Source organism: Oncorhynchus tshawytscha, linkage group LG01 (genome assembly GCF_018296145.1).
Source record: "Oncorhynchus tshawytscha isolate Ot180627B linkage group LG01, Otsh_v2.0, whole genome shotgun sequence".
In the NCBI taxonomy this organism is placed as follows: domain Eukaryota; kingdom Metazoa; phylum Chordata; class Actinopteri; order Salmoniformes; family Salmonidae; genus Oncorhynchus; species Oncorhynchus tshawytscha.
In genome coordinates, this window is record NC_056429.1 from 49,263,988 (window position 1) to 49,289,648 (window position 25,661).

General features: G+C 41.4%; 2 protein-coding genes across 2 annotated transcripts in view; both read right to left on the minus strand.

The window, feature by feature from the left end:
* Positions 1–6,951: 6,951 nt before the first annotated feature.
* npm3 (nucleophosmin/nucleoplasmin, 3) lies at positions 6,952–9,593 on the minus strand. Its single transcript, XM_024423619.2, has 5 exons — positions 9,410–9,593; positions 9,038–9,123; positions 8,758–8,877; positions 8,390–8,483; positions 6,952–8,035 (listed from the first exon to the last, which is right to left on the minus strand). The coding sequence occupies exons 1-5, from the start codon at positions 9,492–9,494 to the stop codon at positions 7,938–7,940; spliced, it is 483 nt and encodes a 160-aa protein (XP_024279387.1). The 5' UTR covers positions 9,495–9,593; the 3' UTR covers positions 6,952–7,937.
* Positions 9,594–15,948: 6,355 nt separating this feature from the next.
* Positions 15,949–25,661, minus strand: part of oga (O-GlcNAcase) — a 32,184-nt gene continuing 22,471 nt past the window's right edge. Inside the window, exons 14-18 of the mRNA XM_024423631.2 lie at positions 22,350–22,454; positions 20,359–20,450; positions 20,073–20,265; positions 19,557–19,716; positions 15,949–19,173 (exon numbers count right to left, since the gene is read on the minus strand). Of these exons, the coding sequence (XP_024279399.1) occupies positions 19,037–19,173; positions 19,557–19,716; positions 20,073–20,265; positions 20,359–20,450; positions 22,350–22,454 (687 nt within the window). The 3' untranslated portion in view covers positions 15,949–19,036. The remainder of the gene's footprint in view (positions 19,174–19,556; positions 19,717–20,072; positions 20,266–20,358; positions 20,451–22,349; positions 22,455–25,661) is intronic.

A 25,661-nucleotide genomic window follows, 5' to 3' on the forward strand; every position in this document is an offset into this window, starting at 1 on the left:
GGCCCAGCTCATGGTGCAGCACATCTTCCGGATCCATAAGCTTCCAGTCGACATGGCCTCCGATCGCGATCCTCAGTTCTTTTCCCGGTTCTGGAAGATGTTCTGCACCCTCATTGAGATGTCGGCCAGCCTGTCCTCTGGTTTTCATCCCCAGTCTAATGGCCAGTCAGAGCGAGCCAATCAGGACTTGGAGACGGCTCTTCGTTGCCTCCGCCAACCCCATCACCTGGAGCCAGGAACTCGTGACGGTGGAATACGCCTGTAACACCCTTCCCTACTCGGCTACTGGTGTCTCGCCCTTCGTGTTCCTTGGCCCTGAGCGGAGGGAGAAGTTAGCGTACCCTCTGCCCAGATGTTCGTCCACCTCTGTTGCCATACCTGGAAGAGAGCACGGTCCGCTCTTCTCAGGACCACCTACAGGTATCGGCGACAGGCAGACCGCTGCTAGACCCATGCTCCCTGCTATCGTCTCAGGCAGAGGGTATGGCTTTCCACTCGGGATCTGTCCCTCCGGGAGTCCCATAAACTTTCCCCTGTTTTATCGGCCCTTCTCCCATCTCTAAAATTCTTAGCCCCTCTGCTGTTTGTCTTCTGTTGCCCTGCACCCTTTGTGTACAACCCACTTTTCAGGTGTATAGGATTAAACCTCTGTCTCACAGACCTTTTGTCTCCTGTTTTCTAGGCCCACCCCTCTCCCGCTGTACAAAGTGAGGCGCATCCTGAGTGTTCGACCTCAGGACATGGGATTCCAGTACCTGGTTGACTGGGAGGGTTATAGCCCAGAGGAGAGGTGCTGGGTCCTCGCTAGGAACATCCTGGACCCAGCCCTCATCTCTGAGTTCTGCCGCCGACACCTCGGTCAACCAGGTATTTGCCCGGGTAGGATGCAAGGTGGGGCCCTTAGGGGGGAGGGGTGCTGTCACACCCTGATCTGGTTCACCTGTCTTTCACTTGTCTCCACTCCCCTTCAGGTGTCTCCATTGTCCCCTGTGCATGTATAGCTGTGTTACAGTTAATGGCTGTGATAGGAAAAAACTGAGGATGGATCAACAACATTGTAGTTACTCCATAATGCTAATCTAAATGACAGAGTGAAAAGTAAGCTTGTACAGAATAAAAATATATTGCAAAACATGCATCCTGTTTGCAATAAGGCACTAAAGTAAACTGCCACAAAATAAAATGTCAACAAAATAAAATGTATGTCCTGAATATAAAGTGTTATGTTTGGGGCAAATCCAACGCAACTCATCACTGAGTACCACTCTTCAAACTTTCAAGCATGCGGGAGGCTGCGTTATGTTATTGGTATACTTGTCATTGGCAAGGACTAGAGTTTTTTTAGGATAAAAATAAATGGAATAGAGCTAAGCACAGGCAAAATCCTAGGGGAAAACCTGGTTTAGTCTGCTTTCCAACAGACACTGGGAGACAAATTCACATTTCAGCAACACAGTAACCTAAAAACTAAGGCCAACTATACATTGGCAACATTAAATATTCCTGAGTGGCCTAGTTAAATTAAATTGCCTTATATCCATGGCAAGACTTGAAAAAAGGTTGTGTAGCAATGACCAACAACCAACTTGACAGAGATTGAAGAATTTAGAAAATAATATTGTGCAAATATTGTACACTCCAGGTGTAACAAGCTCTTAGATTTACCCGGCTGCCGAAGGTGATTCTAACATGGACTGACTCAGGGGCATGAATGCTTATGTAAATGAGAGATATCTGTCAATTTCAATAAAATAAAATAATAATTCTAAAATCATGCTTCACTTTGTTATTATGGGGTATATTGTGTTGATGGGTGAGACAAATTATATTTAATCCATTTTGAATTCAGTCTGTAACAACAAAATGTGGAATATGTCAAGTGGTACAGTGGGGCAAAAAAGTATTTAGTCAGCCACCAATTGTGCAAGTTCTCCCACTTAAAAATATGAGGCCTGTAATTTTCATCATAGGTACACTTCAACTATGACAGACAAAAGGAGAAAAAAAATCCAGAAAATGATATTGTAGGATTTTTAATGAATTTATTTGCAAATTATGGTGGAAAATAAGTATTTGGTCACCTACAAACAAGCAAGACTTCTAGCTCTCACAGACCTGTAACAACTTCTTTAAGAGGCTCCTCTGTCCTCAACTCGTTACCTGTATTACACAATCCAGTTCAACAGACCTGAAATTTGCTCAGTACCAGTGAAAATTTGAGGAACATTACTGACCAGACAAATCCAGGTGAAAGCTATGATCCCTTATTGATATCACCTGTTATATCCACTTCAATCAGTGTAGATGAAGGGGATGGGACAGGTTAAAGGACGATGTTTAAGCCTTGAGACAATTGAGACATGGATTGTGTATGTGTGCCATGCAGAGGGTGAATGGGCAAGACAAAACAGTTGAATGCCTTTGAGCAGGGTATGGTAGTAGGTGCCAGGTGCACCGGTTTGATTGTGTCAAGAACTGCAATGCTGCCTGGTCCTACCTTAAGCCAACGGCCTGGGAGGATGGGACTCAAAACACCCTGTAACTCTTCTGACGTAAAACCAAATACTTCTCTGCAGCTGCCACCACAAACTCTATTTTCTGCTACTAACATTCCATCCCTGTGGTACAGTTGATAACCATTGCTATGAATGCTAAAAAGCCAATCTTACTGAAGCATGCAGTGCTTACAGTATTACTTTATTGCCTTATTGCAAACAGGATGCATGTTTTGAAATATTTTTATTTTGAACAGGCTTTATTTTTACTCTGTTATTTAAATGTATGTTAGTATTGTGGAGTAACTACAATGTTATTGAGCCATCCTCAGTTATCTCCCATCACATCCATTAAACTCTTAACGATTTTAAAATCACCATCGGCCTCATGGTGAAATCTCTGAGAGGTTTCCTTCCTCTCCGACAACTGAGTTAGGAAGGGCACCTGTATCTTTGCAGTGGCTGTGTAAATTGATACCCCATCCGAAGTGTAAATAATAACTGCACCATGCTCAAAGGGATATTCTATTATTTACCCATGTACAAATACATGACCTTCTTGGAAAACCTTGCTGGTCTATGTGGCTGAATCTGTGCTTGAAATTCACTGTTCGATTTAGGGACCTTAAAGATAATTGTATGCGTGGGGTACAGAGATGGGGTAGTCGTTTTTAAAATCATGTTAAACATTGTTGCACATAGTGTGTCCATGCAACTCATGTGACTTGTTAAGCTAATTTTGACTCCTGAACTTATTTAGGCATTCCATAATTAAGTATTCTACCCCTTTGTTGACTCGACATTTTATCTTTTTAAGAATTTCTAAAAACACAATTCCACTTTGACATGATTGATTATTGTGTGTAGACCACTGACACAACATCTCAATTTAATCACTTTTAAATTCAGGCTGTAACACAACAAAATGTGAAATGAGTCAAGGGATATGAGTACTTTCTGACACTGTAGATCTCGTTCTTGCCCTCTCCTAGCCACAACCTGTCTCAAACTCATTCTGCCCTGTTTATATCAGTGGAGGCTGCTGAGGGGAGGACTGCTCATAATAATGGCTGGAATACCATGTATTTGATGCCATTCCACTGATGCCGCTCCAGCCATTACCACGAGTCCGTTCTCCCCAATTGAGGAGCCACCATCCTCCTGTGACATATCTTCATGGAGTCTTACCCTGCTGCTGAATGGAAAATTGTAGTGTTTGTAATGCAAGATGGAGGAGAACCGGTCTCATCAGAGATCACATTTATTTAGGAAGATTGCAAAATATGACCTTTTCATTCAAGACAGGATAAATATATTGTTTCAGGTGCTAATAAAACATGTTTTGTTTAGTTACTTTAAAAAAAAATGTTTATAGCAAGTCAAGCTAACTTGCACTGCAGAGCAGCTAAATAGCTAAAAACTAGGCTTGGTTGAAGATACATTGTAGCTAGCGACCTCACCCTAATAATTATCATAAAAAACAAACGTCATTTATCACTCCAGTGTTAATCTGCAAAATTGTAATTATTCGCCTACCTCCTCATGCCTTTTGCACACAATGTATATAGACTCTTTTTTTCTACTGTGTTATTGACTTGTTAATTGTTTACTCCAAATGTAGCTCTGTGTTGTCTGTTCACACTGCTATGCTTTATCTTGGCCAGGTCGCAGTTGCAAATGATAACTTGTTCTCAACTAGCCTACCTGGTTAAATAAAGGTGAAATAAAATAAAAATAAACAATTTAAACGTGAGGCAACAGTCATAATTGACTTACCAGCCAGTGTGTATTATTTAGCTTTACTATTAAATTAGTACTCATGGGAATGGGTAATTGTTTAGTTGCTATATGTTCAATTGCATTGAAATAACTTTTACTCCTGGGAGGAACCTTCATGTGTGGTAACGAATGGTACATACAAGACATATTAGAACATAGAACACAAAAACATGTAGGCTACAGTATAAAAAGGATTAGAATCATTCTATGCAATCCCAGGGTATATAAACATATATGTAAATACAAATAGAAACTTACCGAATACACATTTTCATGTTCTGTTGTTTGGTAGCTTCCTGTTCTCTGGCTGGACTGAAGATGACACAAAGTTTTAAATGTCACATATGGCCTTTATATATCAAAGAATGTGACATAAAAAAATATGTATGATCATATTGTAAAAAAGAAATCAACTTTGCCGCTTGAGCATGCTTTTGCGTCACAGATCGAGGGTTCGAGACCTGCTCTCTGCTTTTTCATTAGATTGGTGTCAGAAGTGATCGGACCTTGCATCCACGACAGTGCGTGTGCTTGGCCGATGAGCGCGTTCCTGTAAAATGTAAAATCACAAACTAGCGCGAGGACGCGCTCTTGAAAGGTTTATAAACGCGGAAATCGACCCTGCCGCTTGAGCGTGCTTTTGCGGCACAGTCGATAGCGCGCCGGACCTCGGGCTAGAAGGTCGAGGGTTCGAGACCTGCTCCCTGCTGTTTCATTACAATATATTTCAAACAAATGTATAAACGTGACATGCGTTTTTAAATATATGACTCCTGTGGTGGGCCGGGCGCATGAACGCTGACCCGGTTGCCAGGTGTACGATGTTTCCTCTGACACATTGTTGTGGCTGGCTTCCGGATTAAGCGGGCATTGTCAAGAAGTGGGATTAGAATAAGGTATTTCTGTTTTTATTTGTAATAAATGTGCTAACATTTCTAAAAACCTGTTTGTTTTGTCCTTATGGGGTATTGTGTGTAGATTTATTAGGACAGTGTTTTTATATAATCCATTTTAGAATAAGGCTGTAATGTAACATGTGGAAAGTCAAGGGATCTGAATACTTTCCGAATGCACTGTATATACTGTATGAAAACGGCCAATTATTTTATATTTCAACAAATGTGTCATACATATGTGTCATACTTATATGTACTTGTATGTGTGGATACATATATAAGCCTATGTTTCCACCATTTATGCCCATATAAAGCATAAGTAATTTAGATACAGTTGAAGTCGGCAGTTTCCATACACTTAGGTGGGAGTCATTAAAACTCATTCTTCAACCACTCCACACATTTCTTGTTAACAATCTATAGCTTTGGCAAGTCGATTAGGACACCTACTTTGTGCATGACACAAGTCATTTTTCCAACAATTGTTTACAGACAGATTATTTCACTTATAATTCACTGTATCAATTCCAGTAGGTCAGAAGTTTACATACACTAAGTTGACTGTGCCTTTAAACAGCTTGGAAAATTCCAGAAAATTATGTTATGGCTATAGAAGCTTCCGATAGGCTAATTGACATAATTTGAGTCAATTTGAGGTGTACCTGTGGATGTATTTCAAGGCCTACCTTCAAACTCAGTGCCTCTTTGCTTGACATCATTGGAAAATGAAATACTTATTTTCCACCATAATTTGCAAATAAATTCATTAAAAATCCTACAATGTGATTTTCTGGATTTTATTTTCTCATTTTGTTGGTCATAGTTGAAGTGTACCTGTGATGAAAATTACAGGCCTCTCTCATCTTTTTAAGTGGGAGAACTTGGCTGACTAAATACTTTTTTGCCCCACTGTACAAATCATGTTTATATGCAAATAGCATTGTTTTGTATGGTGAGTTACATGTTGTTGGGTTGTCAGACAAACACACTAAGGCATTGGATCTATTCTATAGAGAGAGAACCAACAGCTCTGTCTGTGCAGAGGATTTCTGTTTAGTGGATTTCACACAGGCAGTTATGTTAGGCCCCCTAGTGTTCATATTTCTCACCTATTAGTTTATATAGTCGATAATGTCAGATCTACCCTCCTACAGTTCTCAGCCATGTCCTGCTATAAGCCATAGTACATCTGCAAGCCTTTAAAGTGAGGGAAAACAAATGTCTTCTATGTGTGAAACTATTCCTGAAGCTCTTAAAGTTCTCTTCCATAAATTATGTTCAGCCAGATTCCCCTCTCAAAACCAATATGTCTGGAAAGAGAAACTCACATCTATTAACCTTTGAAACTGGGCTGTGTTTATCAAGTGCCTGCATTTAAGCCAAATGAACTGCCTTATACCAGGGTTTCCCAAACTCGGTCCTGGGGCCCCCACTTGGTGCACATTTAGTTTTTTGCCCTAGCACTAACCAGCTGATTCAAATAACCAACCCACCCTCGAGCTTTGCTTATTTAAATCCGCTGAGGAGCGCTAGGGCAAAAACCAACACGTGCACCCAGGACAGAGTTTGGGAAACTCTGTCTTACACCTAAAGCTATGTGTAAGGGTACATCTGCCTATTGTTTGTGTGTGTGAAGGGGCAGGGGGCAAGGCATATCTTAAGAATAACACAATTCAATGAAATACCATAGCCTCTGATGACCAATCAACACTGGGCGCAACATGAGATGTCAGACTCAAATGTACAATTGATTTGTTAAAAAGCCAATAAATGAGACCTAATAATACCAAAAGTGTTTTTATTTATAGAATCTGAAAATGTACAACAAAAATGATCAAAGGATCAATTAATTAGCAAGCTTTCATTTCCCTAAATAGTACAAAACGGACCATAACTTTTTTGTGCGGCTACATTCAATAACCAATGTTCAATGTAAGCTTGAGTGTTTCTCAAGGCTACCTGGCTAACTTATTTATCCTAATTTGTTCAAATCCAACCCAACCAGAAGAGCAAGAAAACCAATACATTAACACCCACCTCTCCAACCCCCTTCCCCACCAACCTGGAAACCCCATTTACAATTAGATTTAATGTTATCCAAATAAACGATAGCATGCAAACATGAATGTATATCCACTTTCACCAACAAAGGTACATTTCAACTCTGAAAGTCAACAGTAAAAAAAATTCAGTCAACTGATGGTGCTGTAACCAGGAGAAGAAAGCATGTAAGAAACTATGGCAGGGATTCATTCAGATCATTGACAATTAAAAGGTCATTTCTGACTGAACCGACATGTGTACCATTTACCGTGAATGTGGTTTCCGCATGGCCGATCGGATTGGGTCCCAGCCTAATATTTCCTAAAAGCTTAGTTATCCATTTCCACTCAACCAAACACTTGTTACAATAATAATAAAACCATCTTAGGATCTTGATTGTATTTAATACATTGCAATTGATTCTTTATAATGGAACCAAACACTTCCACAGCTGAAAACAAGAGCTCACTCCAACAGGCCAATGAGAGTAGCCTAATCCCTAGGACATGGTTCAGTAACCACAACCCAAACATGGCCAGTCAAAGATCAAAAATTAGGTCCATATTCGTGCATCTTTCATCCATAATTTCCCCCCGATATGTTTCTTCCCACATTCCTAAACAACTTTCCAGTGGGATAGAGAATCTGAATTTCATGTTTCCTTTTGGTACAAGAACATCTTTATTCCCTAAAGAAACATTTATTAATCAGATATCCAGTCCCTTTACAACTTCTGTTTCTTTTTGGCTGGTTTGATGGGGATTATCTCTTCGTCCAAGTCTTCTTCTTCGCTAGACAAGTCGGAGTCAGCGTTGTCAGAGGCTGGTAGAGGAGGACACAAGTTATCAAATCACTAGGAAAAAAGCAGTTCCTCAGTTAGGACTGTTTACTCTGTCTCACTGTCAACAGGTCAGAGAACTTACAGACTATCCCTTTAAAAAGGATAGATTCACCAATTTTGAATGTTAGTTTTTTTGTGCATCTCTAAGCACTGCTACACCCATTGCCAGGGTCATTTCATGTTTCCATGTGTATCTGAGCCATTGACGCTTAAATAGGCAGAAATACAGCCGGTATGACGAGTTTTGCATCATATGATGGGTGAATCTTCTCCTTTAATGTTTATGTGGTCATGATCATGTCCTTACAGGCCAATTATTAAAACAATCATTTTACCAATGAGGTGCAGACCGCTAACTGTCACTGGTCCGGTACCCGACTTCAGTCTAATGGTGACAGGGGCCTTCAGCTCAAACTCCCCAAGACTCACCTGAGAAAGAAAATAATTGAGATTTCCAACCACACACACACAAGGCAGACCGGCAAGGCAGACATTTAATCCAAAATCAATCCCTAGCACTTTCAGATCCACACAAACATCTGAAACCTCAGTGTTACAGGTGGTCAATGCATTTCCCACATGGAAAGTCAGAAACTTTACAAATAAGCAGTGTGTAGGAGAATGTAGAATTGTCTTCTTTTGAATCTCATGTTTCATTCCCCTCCCAGTCTGAAGTAGGTGGTGGTGTATGTGTGCCACTCACCATTGGCAGGCAGTTGATATGGAGGTTGGCGACAGGTACAGAAATAGTTTTCCCCTGGTGGTTCATAGCGGTCACCTCCACCACATTACTCTCCTCCTTCGCTCCCTCTCCCAAGCAAACCTAGAGATGTATACAACATTTGTACAGGAACTTCACTCCCTCAAAATATAATAATTTACAGTGGATTTTTTTAGAGGCATTACATCATTGATTCACTCATTTTTCTGTATCAGAGGCATGTAAGCTATGCTACAGCAACATAACTTAAAGTAAAACCTACCGTCCGTAGCTCGAGAAAGTGTTCCAAATCCTCCTCTTCGTCCCCTTGGAATGTGTAGAACGGTACTTTGGAGGATAATTCACAACCTACGAAGATACAATGTTGCAATTTTAGCTAACGTTACACGTGTGTTTCAGAAACGGATGTAACATTAGCGCGTACAGTTGGGGTGTATAATAGTTATGACAAAATCTAAATATATTTCAGCAGTCTTTCTTACAATACATTTCTCTCTAAATCGGTTACTCTCATTGTAAAACAAAAATTTTAAAAATACAATCAAACACGATCCAAAATACATGATGGCATCCCCACATGTGCTGCTACCAAGCATTTTATACAACAGATTGTTTTGGAAAAGGCGATCCTTACTGAATACATAGCTCTCCAGTCTCGATTGGCCAACACTCCCGTGGTCTTCCGAGCAGCAATCATCTTCTCCGTGACTGTGCGACATAATTGATTGTGTGAAAATAAAGTAAATTTATTAGCTAGCTCGATTGAAAATCAGACTCGCTTTCAAGAGATGCAACATATGACGTCAAAACAAATCGCGTCGCAGGCGTAAATACGTTTCAACGTGTGTTTGAAGGGGAGGGGCCAATGGGCTTTGGTTTGGATCTGGAGTTGACTTGTTACATCATGAGTTATTGTTGGTCTATCAATATAAGAAGTTAGAACAACTAATTCCTTATAAACTAGGTTTCCATCCAATCGGCGACAGATTTTCATGCGAATATTCTAGAATCCACATAACGAAAATACTCGCATTTTCCCATCAGTGGTGTTTTTCCACCAAATGGACTTGTGGCTAAAAATCAGGGCGTGATGGCATAGTGCACACAAAATATATTTTTCACTTAAGTTTTCATGCACCAAATAAAAAGTTAATGTTTCCATCGCATGTTCAACTCTACTGATAGTTTTGTTACAAACACTTTTGCGTTAAAGAGCAAATATGCCTACTTTGGTCTTGGCAAGTGTACTCTAGCCAGCAACTGGCAGATACAGTGTGGGTAGACTGTGCGGTACTCTACATGATGCTATTATATACAGTACCAGTCAAATGTTTGGACACACCTACTCATTCAAGGGTTTTTCTTTATTTGTACTATTTTCAACATTGTAGAATAATAGTGAAGACATCAAAACTATGGAATAACACATGATATCATGTAGTAACCAAACAAGTGTTAAACAAATCAAAATATATTTTAGATTTGAGATTCTTCAAAGTAGCCACCCTTTGACTTGATGACAGCCTTTGCATACTCTTAGCATTTTCTCAACCAGTTTCACCTGAAATGCTTTTCAAACAGTCTTGAAGAAGTTCCCATATATGCTGAGCACGTGTTGGCTGTTTTTTATACACTCTGCGGTCCAACTCATCCCAACTAATGGGGATCCTACTAAATACAGTAGTCTTCATAATACCTGTTACATAGTTACAGCTGTTTACTTGCTTGTTCTGCCCACTATGATACACTTGCTCCCATTGGAAAGGACAGGCTCTGGTCTATTTTGGGTTAGTTATAAACATCTTTGGTATGACTTTACGCAAATAAAAACTATGGATGGAAACGTGGTTAGACAACATGATCGAATCCTATGTACAGTCGTGGCCAAAAGTTTTGAGAATGACACATTAATTTTCAAAGTCTGCTGCCTCAGTTTGTATGATTGCAATTTGCATATATTCCAGAATGTTATGAAGAGTGATCAGATGAATTGCAAAGTCCCTCTTTGCCATGCAAATGAACCGAATCCCCAAAAAACATTTCCACTGAATTTCAGCCCTGCCACAAAAGGACCAGCTGACATCATGTCAGTGATTTTCTCGTTAACACAGGTGTGAGTGTTGACGAGGACAAGGCTGGAGATCACGCTGTCATGCTGATTGAGTTCAAATAAGACTGGAAGCTTCAAAAGGAGGGTGGTGCTTGGAATCATTCTTCTTCCTCTGTAATCCATGGTTACCAGCAAGGAAACATGTGCCGTCATCATTGCTTTGCACAAAAAGGGCTTCACAGGCAAGGATATTGCTGCCATTAAGATTGCACCTAAATCAACCATTTATCGGATCATCAAGAACTTCAAGGAGAGCGGTTCGATTGTTGTGAAGGCGGCTTCAGAGCACCCAGGAAAGTCCAGGAAGCGCCAGGACTGTCTTCTAAAGTTGATTCAGCTGCAGGATCGGGGCACCACCAGTACAGAGCTTGCTCAGGAATGGCAGCAAGGCAGGTGTGAGTGCATCTGCACGCACAGTGAGGCAAAGGCTTTTGGAGGATGGCCTGGTGTCAAGAAGGGCAGCAAAGAAGTCACTTCTCTTTAGGAAAAACATCAGGGACAGGCTGATATTCTGCAAAAGGTACAGGGATTGGACTGCTGAGGACTGGGGTAAAGTCATTTTCTCTGATGAATCCCCTTTTCGATTGTTTGGGGCATCCGGAAAAAAAGCTTGTCCGGAGAAGACAAGGTGAGTGCTACCATCAGTCCTGTGTCATGCCAACAGTAAAGCTTCCTGTGACCATTCATGTGTGGGGTTGCTTCTCAGCCAAGGGAGTGGGCTCACTCACAATTTTGCCTAAGAACACAGCCATGAATAAAGAATGGTACCAACACATTCTCTGAGAGCAACTGCTCCCAACCATCCAGGAACAGTTTGGTGATGAACAATGCATGATGGAGCTCCTTGCCATAAGGCAAAAGTGATAACTAAGTGGCTCGGGGAACAGAACATCGATATTTTGGGTCCATGGCCCAGGAAACTCCTCAGACCTAAGCCACCTTCTCGAAATTAAAACTAGTTAAGGGAAATTTGCAGCCTGAATGGAGGATGCTGGAGCCGGTCCATGGGAAACACGTGTATTATTGGGCACATCCAGCCTAGTGCAGATATCGCGCACATGCACTGTCGGCTGCTTAGACTATAACTAATGGGGATCCTAATAAATACAGTAGTCTATACAATACCTGTTAAATAGTTGCAGCTGTTTACACAACTCACCCAGTCATATCAGTAATCATAACACATTTTTCACGAGTTCATACAATACACTACTCAAAACACTTTTTCAATTGTTTAATATTATAAACCATTTCTTTTACATACACATTTTACAGAAATGAGTTTCAGTAAACGTCCCCCTCAAAAAAAACTATGTCCCTATGTATGTATCATCAAATGCAGGCCTACAATAATCCCTTCCAACTGCAGCTATACTTTCAAAATCAGGAGGCAGAAAAAAAAGCAGTCGTCACAATAGCACAAGCAATGATAAAATGTCAGACGTTATGGAAAAGTGAATCCTTCAATATCAGTGGAGAACTGGGAGGATACATGTTCCTATTCTCTCTGGGAAATTTACTTGACCACCACAGAATAATATAGTATGGAGGGTGATGTGTTGAATAGAGCAGACTAATATACTTCAATCTAACTAGTGTTTAAAATGTTTGAACTGATTCAGGCTTGTGCTCATTGAGAAATGACAAATCAGAAAGCTCATTTTTGTTAACAAAAATACTTGTCATCTTTTCCCCCTATTCCTTTTAATTGACTTGTCTCGTCTGCGGTGATGTCATAGGTTGAGGAAGGGCATCAAGCTATCAACCCCCCCCCCACCACATCCATATAGACTGTAATATGGATGTGATTTTTTTCCCTTCTGTTTGCTAAACCAAACAAATCTAATAAGCATCATGCATAGCACAGATGTACTGTATGTAGCAGTATCAAAACATCACATTGGCAGGCAGCTAGGACAAAGCAACAACATGAGCTACGGCTGATCCTCCTGTTACAAAAAGAAGGCTTCATGTTAGGATCAAAGTGCTTTACATGAACAAAAACAGCCAAATGAGAAACACTTGAGTATAAAACATTTAACACATAGGTAGATACAAAAGGCCTAGGTATAGTATATCACTCCCTCCATTTCTCTTGACACAGCCAGGGCCAGTGAAGATAGTCAGTCAATGTCACTCTAGCTTAACAACCCTAACTGGGAGAAGGGCAGCAATGGTATTCAAGTGGGTGCAATGTTGTAGGACGTTGCAGATAGAAATGTGGCGTACAGAGCCGACATGGTTCCTCATTCTGCTTTGCGTTGAATCGCGTCTGTTCTACACAGTATATTTCTAACTGAACATGCTGTCCTGGATAAGATTCTGGTTAGTGGTTAGCTTTCCTCAGCACATCATGGGAAGTTGGGAAATAGAGCAGCTGTATCATAGTGGGAGTGCTAAAGCATCTGCAAACTGTTCCGTTCTATTTTCACATTTTCTAACATTAAGATTTGGCTCATCTCTCTTGGCTTAAGAGCCAGAGCACTGGATTTGTGACTGAATCTAGAGACCTTTCAGAGCAGATGGCCCACCGTTGAGGCAAGGTGCGTTCATTTTTAGCTTGCCTGGGGTACCGGAAGGTAGACTATTCCATGGTAATTAAATGTCAAAACTCAGCCCACCCTGGGCACCAAGTAAGCTAAAATGAACCCACCCATTCTCAAGTCCCCTTATGTATATGTCAGGTGGATTGACAGTAGATAAGAGTGCATGATAATCACCTGTGAGCTACAGTACAGGGCAATAGGCCCCTTGGAGATATCCACAGGTAGAAAAATCATATAGAAAGGCAATGAACCAAAAGGCAATACAAAAGCAATATAAACATACTGTAAAAAACAGGGATGCGCATCTTTCCTTTTTAAGACGATTCTATACGTATCTAGATACGATACAGGAACGATACGTTTTAGTTTGAAACAATTCTGTGCCATTAGGTTTGATTAGAGAAGGAATCGATGCGATTCGGTCGAGGCGATGCACTAACATTTGTTGCATAAACACATTCATTTTCCATTCTAAATTAAAATCGGCTGTTGATGGAGCTAATGAGCTGGGCCTCTGTATGTGTGTGTTCGTGTAACTTATTTATTTCTATGCGGTAGAGGGAGACTCGGCATCTACCAGCCGATTACCAGATTTGGATTTAGCAAAGTACAGTGCCTTGCGAAAGTATTCGGCCCCCTTGGACTTTGCGACCTTTTGCCACATTTCAGGCTTCAAACATAAAGATATAAAACTGTATTTTTTTGTGAAGAATCAACAACAAGTGGGACACAATCATGAAGTGGAACAACATTTATTGGATATTTCAAACTTTTTTAACAAATGAAAAATGAAAAATTGGGCGTGCAAAATTATTCAGCCCCCTTAAGTTAATACTTTGTAGCGCCACCTTTTGCTGCGATTACAGCTGTAAGTCGCTTGGGGTATGTCTCTATCAGTTGTGCACATCGAGAGACTGAAATTTTTCCCATTCCTCCTTGCAAAACAGCTCGAGCTCAGTGAGGTTGGATGGAGAGCATTTGTGAACAGCAGTTTTAGTTCTTTCCACAGATTCTCGATTGGATTCAAGTCTGGACTTTGACTTGGCCATTCTAACACCTGGATATGTTTATTTTTGAACCATTCCATTGTAGATTTTGCTTTATGTTTTGGATCATTGTCTTGTTGGAAGACAAATCTCCGTCCCAGTCTCAGGTCTTTTGCAGACTCCATCAGGTTTTCTTCCAGAATGGTCCTGTATTTGGCTCCATCCATCTTCCTATCAATTTGAACCATCTTCCCTGTCCCTGCTGAAGAAAAGCAGGCCCAAACCATGATGCTGCCACCACCATGTTTGACAGTGGGATGGTGTGTTCAGGGTGATGAGCTGTGTTGCTTTTACGCCAAACATAACATTTAGCATTGTTGCCAAAAAGTTCAATTTTGGTTTCATCTGACCAGAGCACCTTCTTCCACATGTTTGGTGTGTCTCCCAGGTGGCTTGTGGCAAACTTTAAACGACACTTTTTATGGATATCTTTAAGAAATGTCTTTCTTCTTGCCACTCTTCCATAAAGGCCAGATTTGTGCAATATACGACTGATTGTTGTCCTATGGACAGAGTCTCCCACCTCAGCTGTAGATCTCTGCAGTTCATCCAGAGTGATTATGGGCCTCTTGGCTGCATCTCTGATCAGTCTTCTCCTTGTATGAGCTGAAAGTTTAGAGGGACGGCCATGTCTTGGTAGATTTGCAGTGGTCTGATACTCCTTCCATTTCAATATTATTGCTTGCACAGTGCTCCTTGGGATGTTTAAAGCTTGGGAAATCTTTTTGTATCCAAATCCGGCTTTAAACTTCTTCACAACAGTATCTCGGACCTGCCTGGCGTGTTCCTTGTTCTTCATGATGCTCTCTGCGCTTTTAACGGACCTCTGAGACTATCACAGTGCAGGTGCATTTATACGGAGACTTGATTACACACAGGTGGATTGTATTTATCATCATTAGTCATTTAGGTCAACATTGGATCATTCAGAGATCCTCACTGAACTTCTGGAGAGAGTTTGCTGCACTGAAAGTAAAGGGGCTGAATAATTTTGCACGCCCAATTTTTCAGTTTTTGATTTGTTAAAAAAGTTTTAAATATCCAATAAATGTCGTTCCTCTTCATGATTGTGTCCCACTTGTTGTTGATTCTTCACAAAAAAATACAGTTTTATATCTTTATGTTTGAAGCCTGAAATGTGGCAAAAGGTCGCAAAGTTCAAGGGGGCCGAATACTTTCGCAAGGCACTGTATCAATATTTATTGTTCACAAATTAGTTATGACCTAGGCAATGAATATATAGCACAACTTTGTTTCAAAATTGAATGGTTTTGACCGTTTGGAAGTTATGGAGTGATATCCTCGTGTGAACCATGCAGTGCGCCTTGCAAAAGTGATTGGTATCCTTGTCATGAAATTATCAAATTTACCCTGTATATCTAAAAATGACCATCTACACGGATTGTTAAAAGCAAAACTATCAAAACTATTGCTGATGGTGAACCTGAATAATCAAAACAATCTAGTGTAATCCCTGTTCAGCAGGTATAGCCAGATGAGTTGTCTCTGGTAGCTTACTTTTATTCCGGTAAAAAACAATTTTCAACAGCACATAGATAGCAATAACGTAGCAAATTACATAGGTTGTCACTGAACTAATAAAGCCTGATATCATGCAAGCCATTTTAGCATTTGCATGCTGAAGGTGCCGCACAGATGTGCAAGAGCAGGAACAGGTCGCCTACCTTGTGTTGGTCAGCGTGCAAAACTGGGCACTGTGCGCAGTTTGACCAACAGTGTGTGAATGCAGCCTGCAATTTGGGGCATTCCTGAATGTGGCCATTCTTATCCTGAATATGCAGATGCAGGAATACCAACATACAGGAACACCACGAATTGTGGGCCGCAATTGCACCCTTCTCACACACCTTCAAAACCAAGATCTTATCCGCTTTTTTATTTAGCATCCCGATAACTTTTTGCCGACTTCTCTTTATATATGAAAGGTATTGCTGGCGACATGGTTGTGGTACAGTTCTGCCCTAGGCTTAGTATGAAATGTAGCCGTAATGCTGAGGCGGCATTGGCACGCTCTTAAGGTCTTGATGGTTGCTAGGCACCACCAGTTACTACTATCATCCTGGCAGTTCTAAACTTGGCGAGACATGTCACTTCACCAATCTTCGCGTAGCCCACCATATACACACTTTTCTTAACTATAACTGGATGGATCCATAAAGAATTATCGTTGGAATAGACATCACCGAATGACAAAAATATTGGAATAAAGTAGGCCAATCCAATTGAAGGCATCAAATTGTTGCTTACTGAAACTCCCAGTCATCCAACTGTTATAATACATTTGATTGACACAGCGGCCTTCCTGCGTGTGGTCAACTATTTCAGCACCGCTTTGAGACAAGCATGGGGTCTTGATAAATCAATGTCAGATTTTTCTTTTCACCGAACCTGTTTGGACATTGGTAAGACTACAATTAGGCTGTGGTAATGTTAGCTAAGTTGAGGTGAGTGCTGCTCATGATCATCTTGTCTGGTTGGCACATTTATTAGCAGTGATTAGAACATTTTGCCAGCATGTTATGTAGCTTAACAAGTGGATTATTTTGCTCTTCACTGGCAGTCACTTAGTAGCCTAGGCTTACTCCCGACCAAAACCCTCTGACTTGTCTTAATCAATGTGATTTTGTTTCACTGAATCTCTTGTCTGTATATTTTGTTAATTCTCTGTCTGGGTAAATATGTGGAGGTGGTATAGCTCATCGATCAGTTTGCTCATCCATCACCGATCAGAAACATTTAGCATGCAATAATGTAGCCAAGTATGTCTTGTCTGTTTAATTAACTAAATAAATATTGATTTCACGTGCATGCTGCAGCCATATAGGCCACACAGACCAGTAACATAATTAAACTCAATACATGGCATTCTATTTTTTTGGGGGAAAAATTTGTTATGTTTCTTAGGTCCAGCCTAAAATGAATTAATAATGGATTTATTAAAATAGGATGTCCACCCACATTGGCCCCACGTCTACTCCCACACTTGCCGGCATGTGCACGGGAGATATAAAAACAAGGCTTATCCTGGCAAGAATGTGACTATGAATTGGGTCCTAATAAACAGTGCCTGTTTAAAAAAATAATAATAATAATAATTTTTACAGGCAACAATACTGTAAAGTCTGTCTTTAAAGAGTATCAGTTTGACTAGGCTACTGATATTGCCTGGGGTTGTTCGACATGCAAAACGCCTTGTAAGATCAATGACTGTCAACAGTTACATGCAGTTCGACATTGACACAAAAGTTGAGAAGTATTTTCAGAAGGTAGAAAGAATGTAATTGAGCAAAACATTTTGGTGAACCGGCAATTTGTAACGTTTAAATCGTTTTCTGACCGATGCATGCTACATTTGGATCGGTTTGGGGTCCATGGACCGGCGCACTTATATCTTAAAACATTTCAAATCGGGGACCGATGCGTATGGGATAAATCGTTACATCCCAAGTAAAAAAGCATGGCCAAAAGCAAAGGGTTAAGGGAATAGACAAACCATAACATAAGTGACAACTTCCACATATTCCTTTCTCTCTTCAAGGTTACCCATTTCTACTCAGGTGGGTTTCAAGCAAACAACTCGTTACTTAAGTCTTCAGAAGTTTCCTCGAACACTCAAACATATGATTTCATCTGCATGTCTGTCATGGTTAGGTAAACTATTGAGGAATCTAACACACCAGAAAGAGATCATTTTTCAAACTCAAGAGTGAAATGGACACACTAGAAAACAGTATAGGTGGAATCATAAACCACTTTCCACTCTGTTAGCTAGGAGGACCACCTGTGAAGAGGTGGTGCAGGAGAAAACTGTAATATACTTTAAAGGCCCCTTTTCCCCAACCAGCACCCTGTCAGCTAGGCCTATACTAGGGTGTAGTGTCAGGATCTACTACCAAGTCTCAAATAACTCCCTATTCACTGCACTACCTTTAACCAGACAAAAGTAATGTGTTACATGGGGAATACGGTGCAATTTCAGATGGAGTAATATCTCAATACACCCCCTGACTGTGTCTGAGTGAGACACAGACAGACACCCACTCGGGGCTATTGACAGTCAAGTTGAATGGTCTGAAAGGCTAATGGGAGTGGATGGCACCTGACCAGCTCCTACTTCCTGCAGCCGCATGGGGAACAGTCATCATCTCCATTCTGGAGACCAAAGACAGAGGGAAACCGTCCGCCATCTTGGCTCAAATCAACACACACTGGGCTTTACAGATAACCTCTGTGGCTCTTAACAGTTTCGGATTCTGTTTCAATCCGGCAGAGCTCTGGGCCTTTAGCGGCAGCACAGTGAATCTGTACAAGATGAACACGGTCTAAACACGGTCTAAAAACAGGCTGCCTCTAGCCTCGTCTAGTCCAGGTGGTTGAAGTATAAAATCATCAAGTATTGGTTGTTTTGTAAAGGTAACAGACAGTGATCCTTAGCCTGGCTGACTTAAGCTTTCTATACAGCTCCATGGTTGCTTGGTTAGCCAGGCTGTCAACTGTCTCAGAAGCTGCGTCCCGTGTTGATGATCTCGTAGTTGTTCTCAAAGGCTGCGGCCCATGATGATTATGTCTTTGGGGAAGCCCTCCATCTTGGCAACCTCGAAGCAGCCAAGCTTACTGTAGAAGTCCATCATCCTCTTGTCTGCCTGACGCACCTCACAGAACGCACCAATGGAACCTGGGGGGAAAGAGTAAACAGCTTAGCAACATAAGTAACAGTTATGGTAACACTACTTAAAACCTGCAGATATGCGTTAGAATTTGGTATAAGCATGTTTGAGCCTTTATATACTATTATAAGGATAATAATGTTACGTCTCTCGACGTAGGACATTTTCAACAGACTCAAAATGGCTGGTATTTAGCTAGGACCATTATGAGATGAGGATACAACATAAGGGGGTCATACATGCTCATGACAAGCATCCTTATACATTATAATTGGGACGACTGAAGTTTTCAATAATGGATCATAGACGTTTGCTAGGGATGATTTGTAGATTAGTTCCCCCGAGCAAATGTGCTTGATTGATTATGACAGGTTCTGTCAACTCCGCCTACCATTGGCCTTTAGGGAGGAGAGCAGGCATCCCATCATGCTCTTGGCCACGCTGGGGTCGGTGACCTTGGCATGTATGTCCACTTTGATGAGGGACGGGAAGTTGGAGAGGAATGACTCTGGGAGGCCCTCCTCCTCCTCATGGAAACTCAACATCATCTTCTACGGGAGGGGGAGAGAGATCGTTTGCCATTTAATTTAACAGACACTCTCAGCCAGGGCAATTGACAATAATACCCTTCACACTACCATGCCCACCTGAACTGTACTGAGCCGTCTCGGTTATTTTCCTTTGACATCGTCCTTTCCAGAAACTATGGTGGATGCGTAACCAGGCCCAGCCCAGTACAGCTCGGCTTGGTTCAGCTCAGTAGTGTGAAAGGGGTATTTGTGCATTTGACCAAAGTAGATAAAACAACCAGATATCATGTTCATGGCACAACTTATATATATAAAAAAGTATCACAGAACTAGAATAACAGTCAAGCGAAAGAGACTCCGTCAAACCAGTCTCCTACCTCAGCCTCAGAGAGGTCCTTCTGGCAGTCGGGCTTGTTGTATTTCTCCTGCATGGAGGGGATCCAGCTCATTTTACACTTCTTGACAAAGGGCTTGACGTCCACAGTGCCCAGAGCGTAACCACAGATCCCCTCCTCGTCCTCCAGGACAAACCCATAGTCTGGACTCAGGTTCAGGAACCCTCCTACTAACCTGGAGAAACAATTCACATTAGGGTGAATTGTCTCCACTTCCATAGTTTTCAAAATAAATGTTAGATGACAACTAAAAGAAAAAGGTTCTTACCTGTCGCCTATGAGGTCTGGCTCCTCTCCAGAGAAGGGCAGTTCCTCCACTCCTTCAGAGTACATCTCTCTGCAGATCTTATAAACTGCATGCTGAAACACACGAGCAGTTAGAAAGGACTCAGGATGACGCACACACACAGGAATGGAGGATACTGCTGACAGTGCAGAATGGGTAAACAGGCCTACCGATGAACCTCAAAGCAGTGTTTAAAAGTGAGGACAGCTCAGATACCAATAGCGTGTAGTTACAGTGCCTTGCGAAAGTATTCGGCCCCCTTGAACTTTGCGACCTTTTGCCACATTTCAGGCTTCAAACATAAAGATATAAAACTGTATTTTTTTGTGAAGAATCAACAACAAGTGGGACACAACCATGAAGTGGAACGACATTTATTGGATATTTCAAACTTTTTTAACAAATCAAAAACTGAAAAATTGGGCGTGCAAAATTATTCAGCCCCTTTACTTTCAGTGCAGCAAACTCTCTCCAGAAGTTCAGTGAGGATCTCTGAATGATCCAATGTTGACCTAAATGACTAATGATGATAAATACAATCCACCTGTGTGTAATCAAGTCTCCGTATAAATGCACCTGCACTGTGATAGTCTGAGATCCGTTAAAAGCGCAGAGAGCATCATGAAGAACAAGGAACACACCAGGCAGGTCCGAGATACTGTTGTGAAGAAGTTTAAAGCCGGATTTGGATACAAAAAGATTTCCCAAGCTTTAAACATCCCAAGGAACACTGTGCAAGCGATAATATTGAAATGGAAGGAGTATCAGACCACTGCAAATCTACCAAGACCTGGCCGTCCCTCTAAACTTTCAGCTCATACAAGGAGAAGACTGATCAGAGATGCAGCCAAGAGGTCCATGATCACTCTGGATGAACTGCAGAGATCTACAGCTGAGGTGGGAGACTCTGTCCATAGGACAACAATCAGTCGTATATTGCACAAATCTGGCCTTTATGGAAGAGTGGCAAGAAGAAAGCCATTTCTTAAAGATATCCATAAAAAGTGTCATTTAAAGTTTGCCACAAGCCACCTGGGAGACACACCAAACATGTGGAAGAAGGTGCTCTGGTCAGATGAAACCAAAATTGAACTTTTTGGCAACAATGCAAAACGTTATGTTTGGCGTAAAAGCAACACAGCCCATCACCCTGAACACACCATCCCCACTGTCAAACATGGTGGTGGTAGCATCATGGTTTGGGCCTGCTTTTCTTCAGCAGGGACAGGGAAGATGGTTCAAATTGATGGGAAGATGGATGGAGCCAAATACAGGACCATTCTGGAAGAAAACCTGATGGAGTCTGCAAAAGACCTGAGACTGGGACGGAGATTTGTCTTCCAACAAGACAATGATCCAAAACATAAAGCAAAATCTACAATGGAATGGTTCAAAAATAACATATCCAGGTGTTAGAATGGCCAAGTCAAAGTCCAGACTTGAATCCAATCGAGAATCTGTGGAAAGAACTGAAAACTGCTGTTCACAAATGCTCTCCATTCAACCTCACTGAGCTCGAGCTGTTTTGCAAGGAGGAATGGGAAAAAATGTCAGTCTCTCGATGTGCAAAACTGATAGAGACATACCCCAAGCGACTTACAGCTGTAATCGCAGCAAAAGGTGGCGCTACAAAGTATTAACTTAAGGGGGCTGAATAATTTTGCACGCCCAATTTTTCAGTTTTTGATTTGTTAAAAAAGTTCGAAATATCCAATAAATGTCGTTCCACTTCATGATTGTGTCCCACTTGTTGTTGATTCTTCACAAAAAAATACAGTTTTATATCTTGAAGCCTGAAATGTGGCAAAAGGTCGCAAAGTTCAAGGGGGCCGAATACTTTCGCAAGGCACTGTACACCCAGTCTGTTCAGCTAATCACTGACTGCATACAGGGAAATAACGCCCACCCATACCCACACACAGACAGACACACCTACTGATGGAGGGCAAAGGTGCCATAAAAACTCTCTTTACCTCATCTTTAGCATAGTAGGGCCTGATGGAATAGATTTTGGATGTTGGCAGTGCGGGAGGAGGCTGGAAGAAAAGATCATTTGCCCCGTCGATTGGCAACAATCTCTGTCGAGGGATCAAAACAGAAAGGTTCAGTATAACTGACATCAGGCACGGTCTCAGCATTCACTGTCTCAGAGCTCCTTTGCTACTGCTAAGACACTGTGGCACCAACAACAGCTGGGTGTCAAAGGAAGGTTAAACCAGCCAATGGTCCAAGACATGGAAGTAACATTACTAAAAATGGCTTCTGTGGCACTTTTGGCTAGACAGTGAGCAGCAGTAGCAAATCATCACATCTGTTTTTATGAGAGCATAGCACATAAAGAATGTTTTCTTTTAAAAGACAGAGGAATATGAGTTACAGGTGTATATGGGAGGAGTAAAGGCTTGGTCTGAGAAAGGTGCTGCTGGCTAAAGGAGATACTGCTGCTCCATTCCCCGTGTCTGGTCTAAGGCTTCACTTTGAGTCGCTGGGCAGGGCAAGGCCCTCCTGTAGAGAGAAGTCATGATGCTGGCGCTGACACAGTGACAAAACTCCAGGAGCAAAACTACACAAGTCGAACATACAGGACCAGTCAAAAGTTCATTCAAGGGGTTTTCTTTATTTGTACTTTTTTTCTACATTGTAGAATAATAGTGAAGACATCAAAACTATGAAATAACACATATGGAATCATGTAGTAACCTTTGCCTTGATGACAGCGTTGCACACTCTTGGGATTCGCTCAACCAGCTTCACCTGGAATGCTTTTCCAATAGTCTTGAAGGAGTTCCCACGTATGTTGAGCATTTTTTGGCTGCTTTTCCTTCACTCCAACTCATCCCGAACCATCTCAATTGGGTTGAGATCGGGTGATTGTGGAGGCCAGGTCATCTGATGCAGCACTCCATCACTCTTCTCCTTGGTCAAATAGCCCTTACACAGCCTGGCGGTGTGTTGGGTCATTGTCCTGTTGAAAAACAAATGATAGTCCCACTTAGCGCAACCAGATGGGATGGCGTATCGCTGCAGAATGCTGTGGGTGCCATGCGGGTTAAGAGTGACTTGAATTCTAAATAAAATCACCAACATCGTCACCAGCAAAACACTCAAACATCACCGCCTCCATGCTTCATGGTGGGAACCACAAATGCGGAGATCATCCGTTCACCTACTCCGCGTCTCAAAAGACACAGCGGTTGGAACCAAAAAAAAAAATACAATTTGGACTCATCAGACCAAAAGGACAGATATCCACCGGTCTAATGTCCATTGCTCGTGTTTCTTGGCCCAAGCAAGTCTCTTCTTCTTAATGGTGTCCTTTAGTGGTGGTTTCTTTGCAGCAATACGACCATGGAGGCCTGATTCACACAGTCTCCTCTGAACAGTTGATGTTGAGATATGTCTCTTACTTGAACTCTGTGAAGCATTTACAGTTGAAGAAGTCAGAAGTTTACATACACTTAGGTTGGAGTCATTAAAACTCTTTTCAACCACTCCACAAATTTCTTGTTAACATACTAGTTTTGGCAAGTCGGTTAGAACATCTACTTTGTGCATGACACAATTCATTTTTACAGACAGATTATTTCACTGTATCGCAATTCCAGTGGGTAACACATTTACATACACTAAGTTGACTGTGCCTTTAAACAGCTTGGAAAATTATAAAAATGATGTCATGGCTTTAGAAGCTTCTGATAGGCTAATTGACACAATTTGAGTAAATTGGAGGTGTACCTGTGGATGTATTTCAAGGCCTACCTTCAAACTCAGTGCCTCTTTGCTTGACATCATGAGAAAAAAAATGTAAAAAATCAGCCAAGAGCTCAGGAAAAAAATTGTAGACCTCTGCAGGTCTGGTTCCTCCTTGGGAACAATTTCCAAATGCCTGAAGGTACCACGTTCATCTGTACAAACAGTAGTACGCAAGTATAAACACCATGGGACCACGCAGCCGTCATATCACTCAGGAAGGAGACGCGTTCTGTCTCCTACAGATGAACGTACTTTGGTGTGAAACAGCAAAGGACCTTGTGAAGATGCTGGAGGAAACAGGTACAGAAGTATCTATATCCACAGTAAAACAAGTCCTAAATCGACATAACCTGAAAGGCCTCTCAGCAAGGAAGAAGCCACTCCTCCAAAACCGCCATAAAAAAGCCAGACTACAGTTTGCAACTGCACATGGGGACAAAGATTGTAGTTTTTGGAGAAATGTCCTCTGGTCTGATGAAACAAAAATATAACTGTTTGGCCATAACAACCATCGTTACGTTTGGAGGAAAAAGGGAGAAGCTTACAAGCTGAAGAACACCATCCCAACCGTGAAGCACGGGGGTGGCAGCATCATGTTGTGGGGGTGCTTTGCTGCAGGAGGGACTGGTGCACTTCACAAAATAGATGGCATCATGAGGGTGGAAAATTATGTGGATATATTGAAGTAACATCTCAAGACATCAGTCAGGAAATTAAAGCTTGGCCGCAAATGGGTCTTCCAAATGGACAATGACCCCAAGCATACTTCCAAAGTTGTGGCAAAATGGCTTAAGGATAACAAAGTCAAGGTATTGGAGTGGCCATCACAAAGCCCTGACCTCAATCCTTTAGAAAATATGTGGGCAGAACTGAAAAAGCGTGTGTGAGCAAGGAGGCCTACAAACCTGACTCAGTTATACCAGCTCTGTCAGGAGGATGGGGGCAAAATTCACCCAAATTATTGTGGGAAGCTTGTGGAAGGCTACCTGAAACATTTGACCCAAGTTAAAAAATGTATAGGCAATGCTACCAAATCTAATTGAGTGTATGTAAACTTCTGACCCACTGGGAATGTGCTGAAATAAATCACTCTACTATTATTTCACATTCTTAAAATAAAGTTGTGATCCTAACTGACCTAAGACAGAGAATTTTACTTGGATTAAATGTCAGGAATTGTGAAAAACGGAGTTTAAATGTATTTGGCTAAGATGTATGTAAACTTCTGACTTCAACTGTATTTGGGCTGCAATCTGAGGTGCAGTTATTCTAATGAATTTATACTCTGCAGCAGAGGTAACTCTGGGTCTTCCTTTCCTGTGGCGGTCCTCACGAGAATCAGTTTCATCATAGCACTTGATGTTTTTTGTGACTGTACTTGAAGAAACTTTCAAAGTTCTTGACATTTTCCAGATTGACTGACCTTCATGTCTTAAAGTAACAATGGACTGTGGTTTCTCTTTGCTTATTAGATGTTTGTCATGCCATAATATGGACTTGGTCTTTTACCAAACAGGGCTATCTTCTGTATA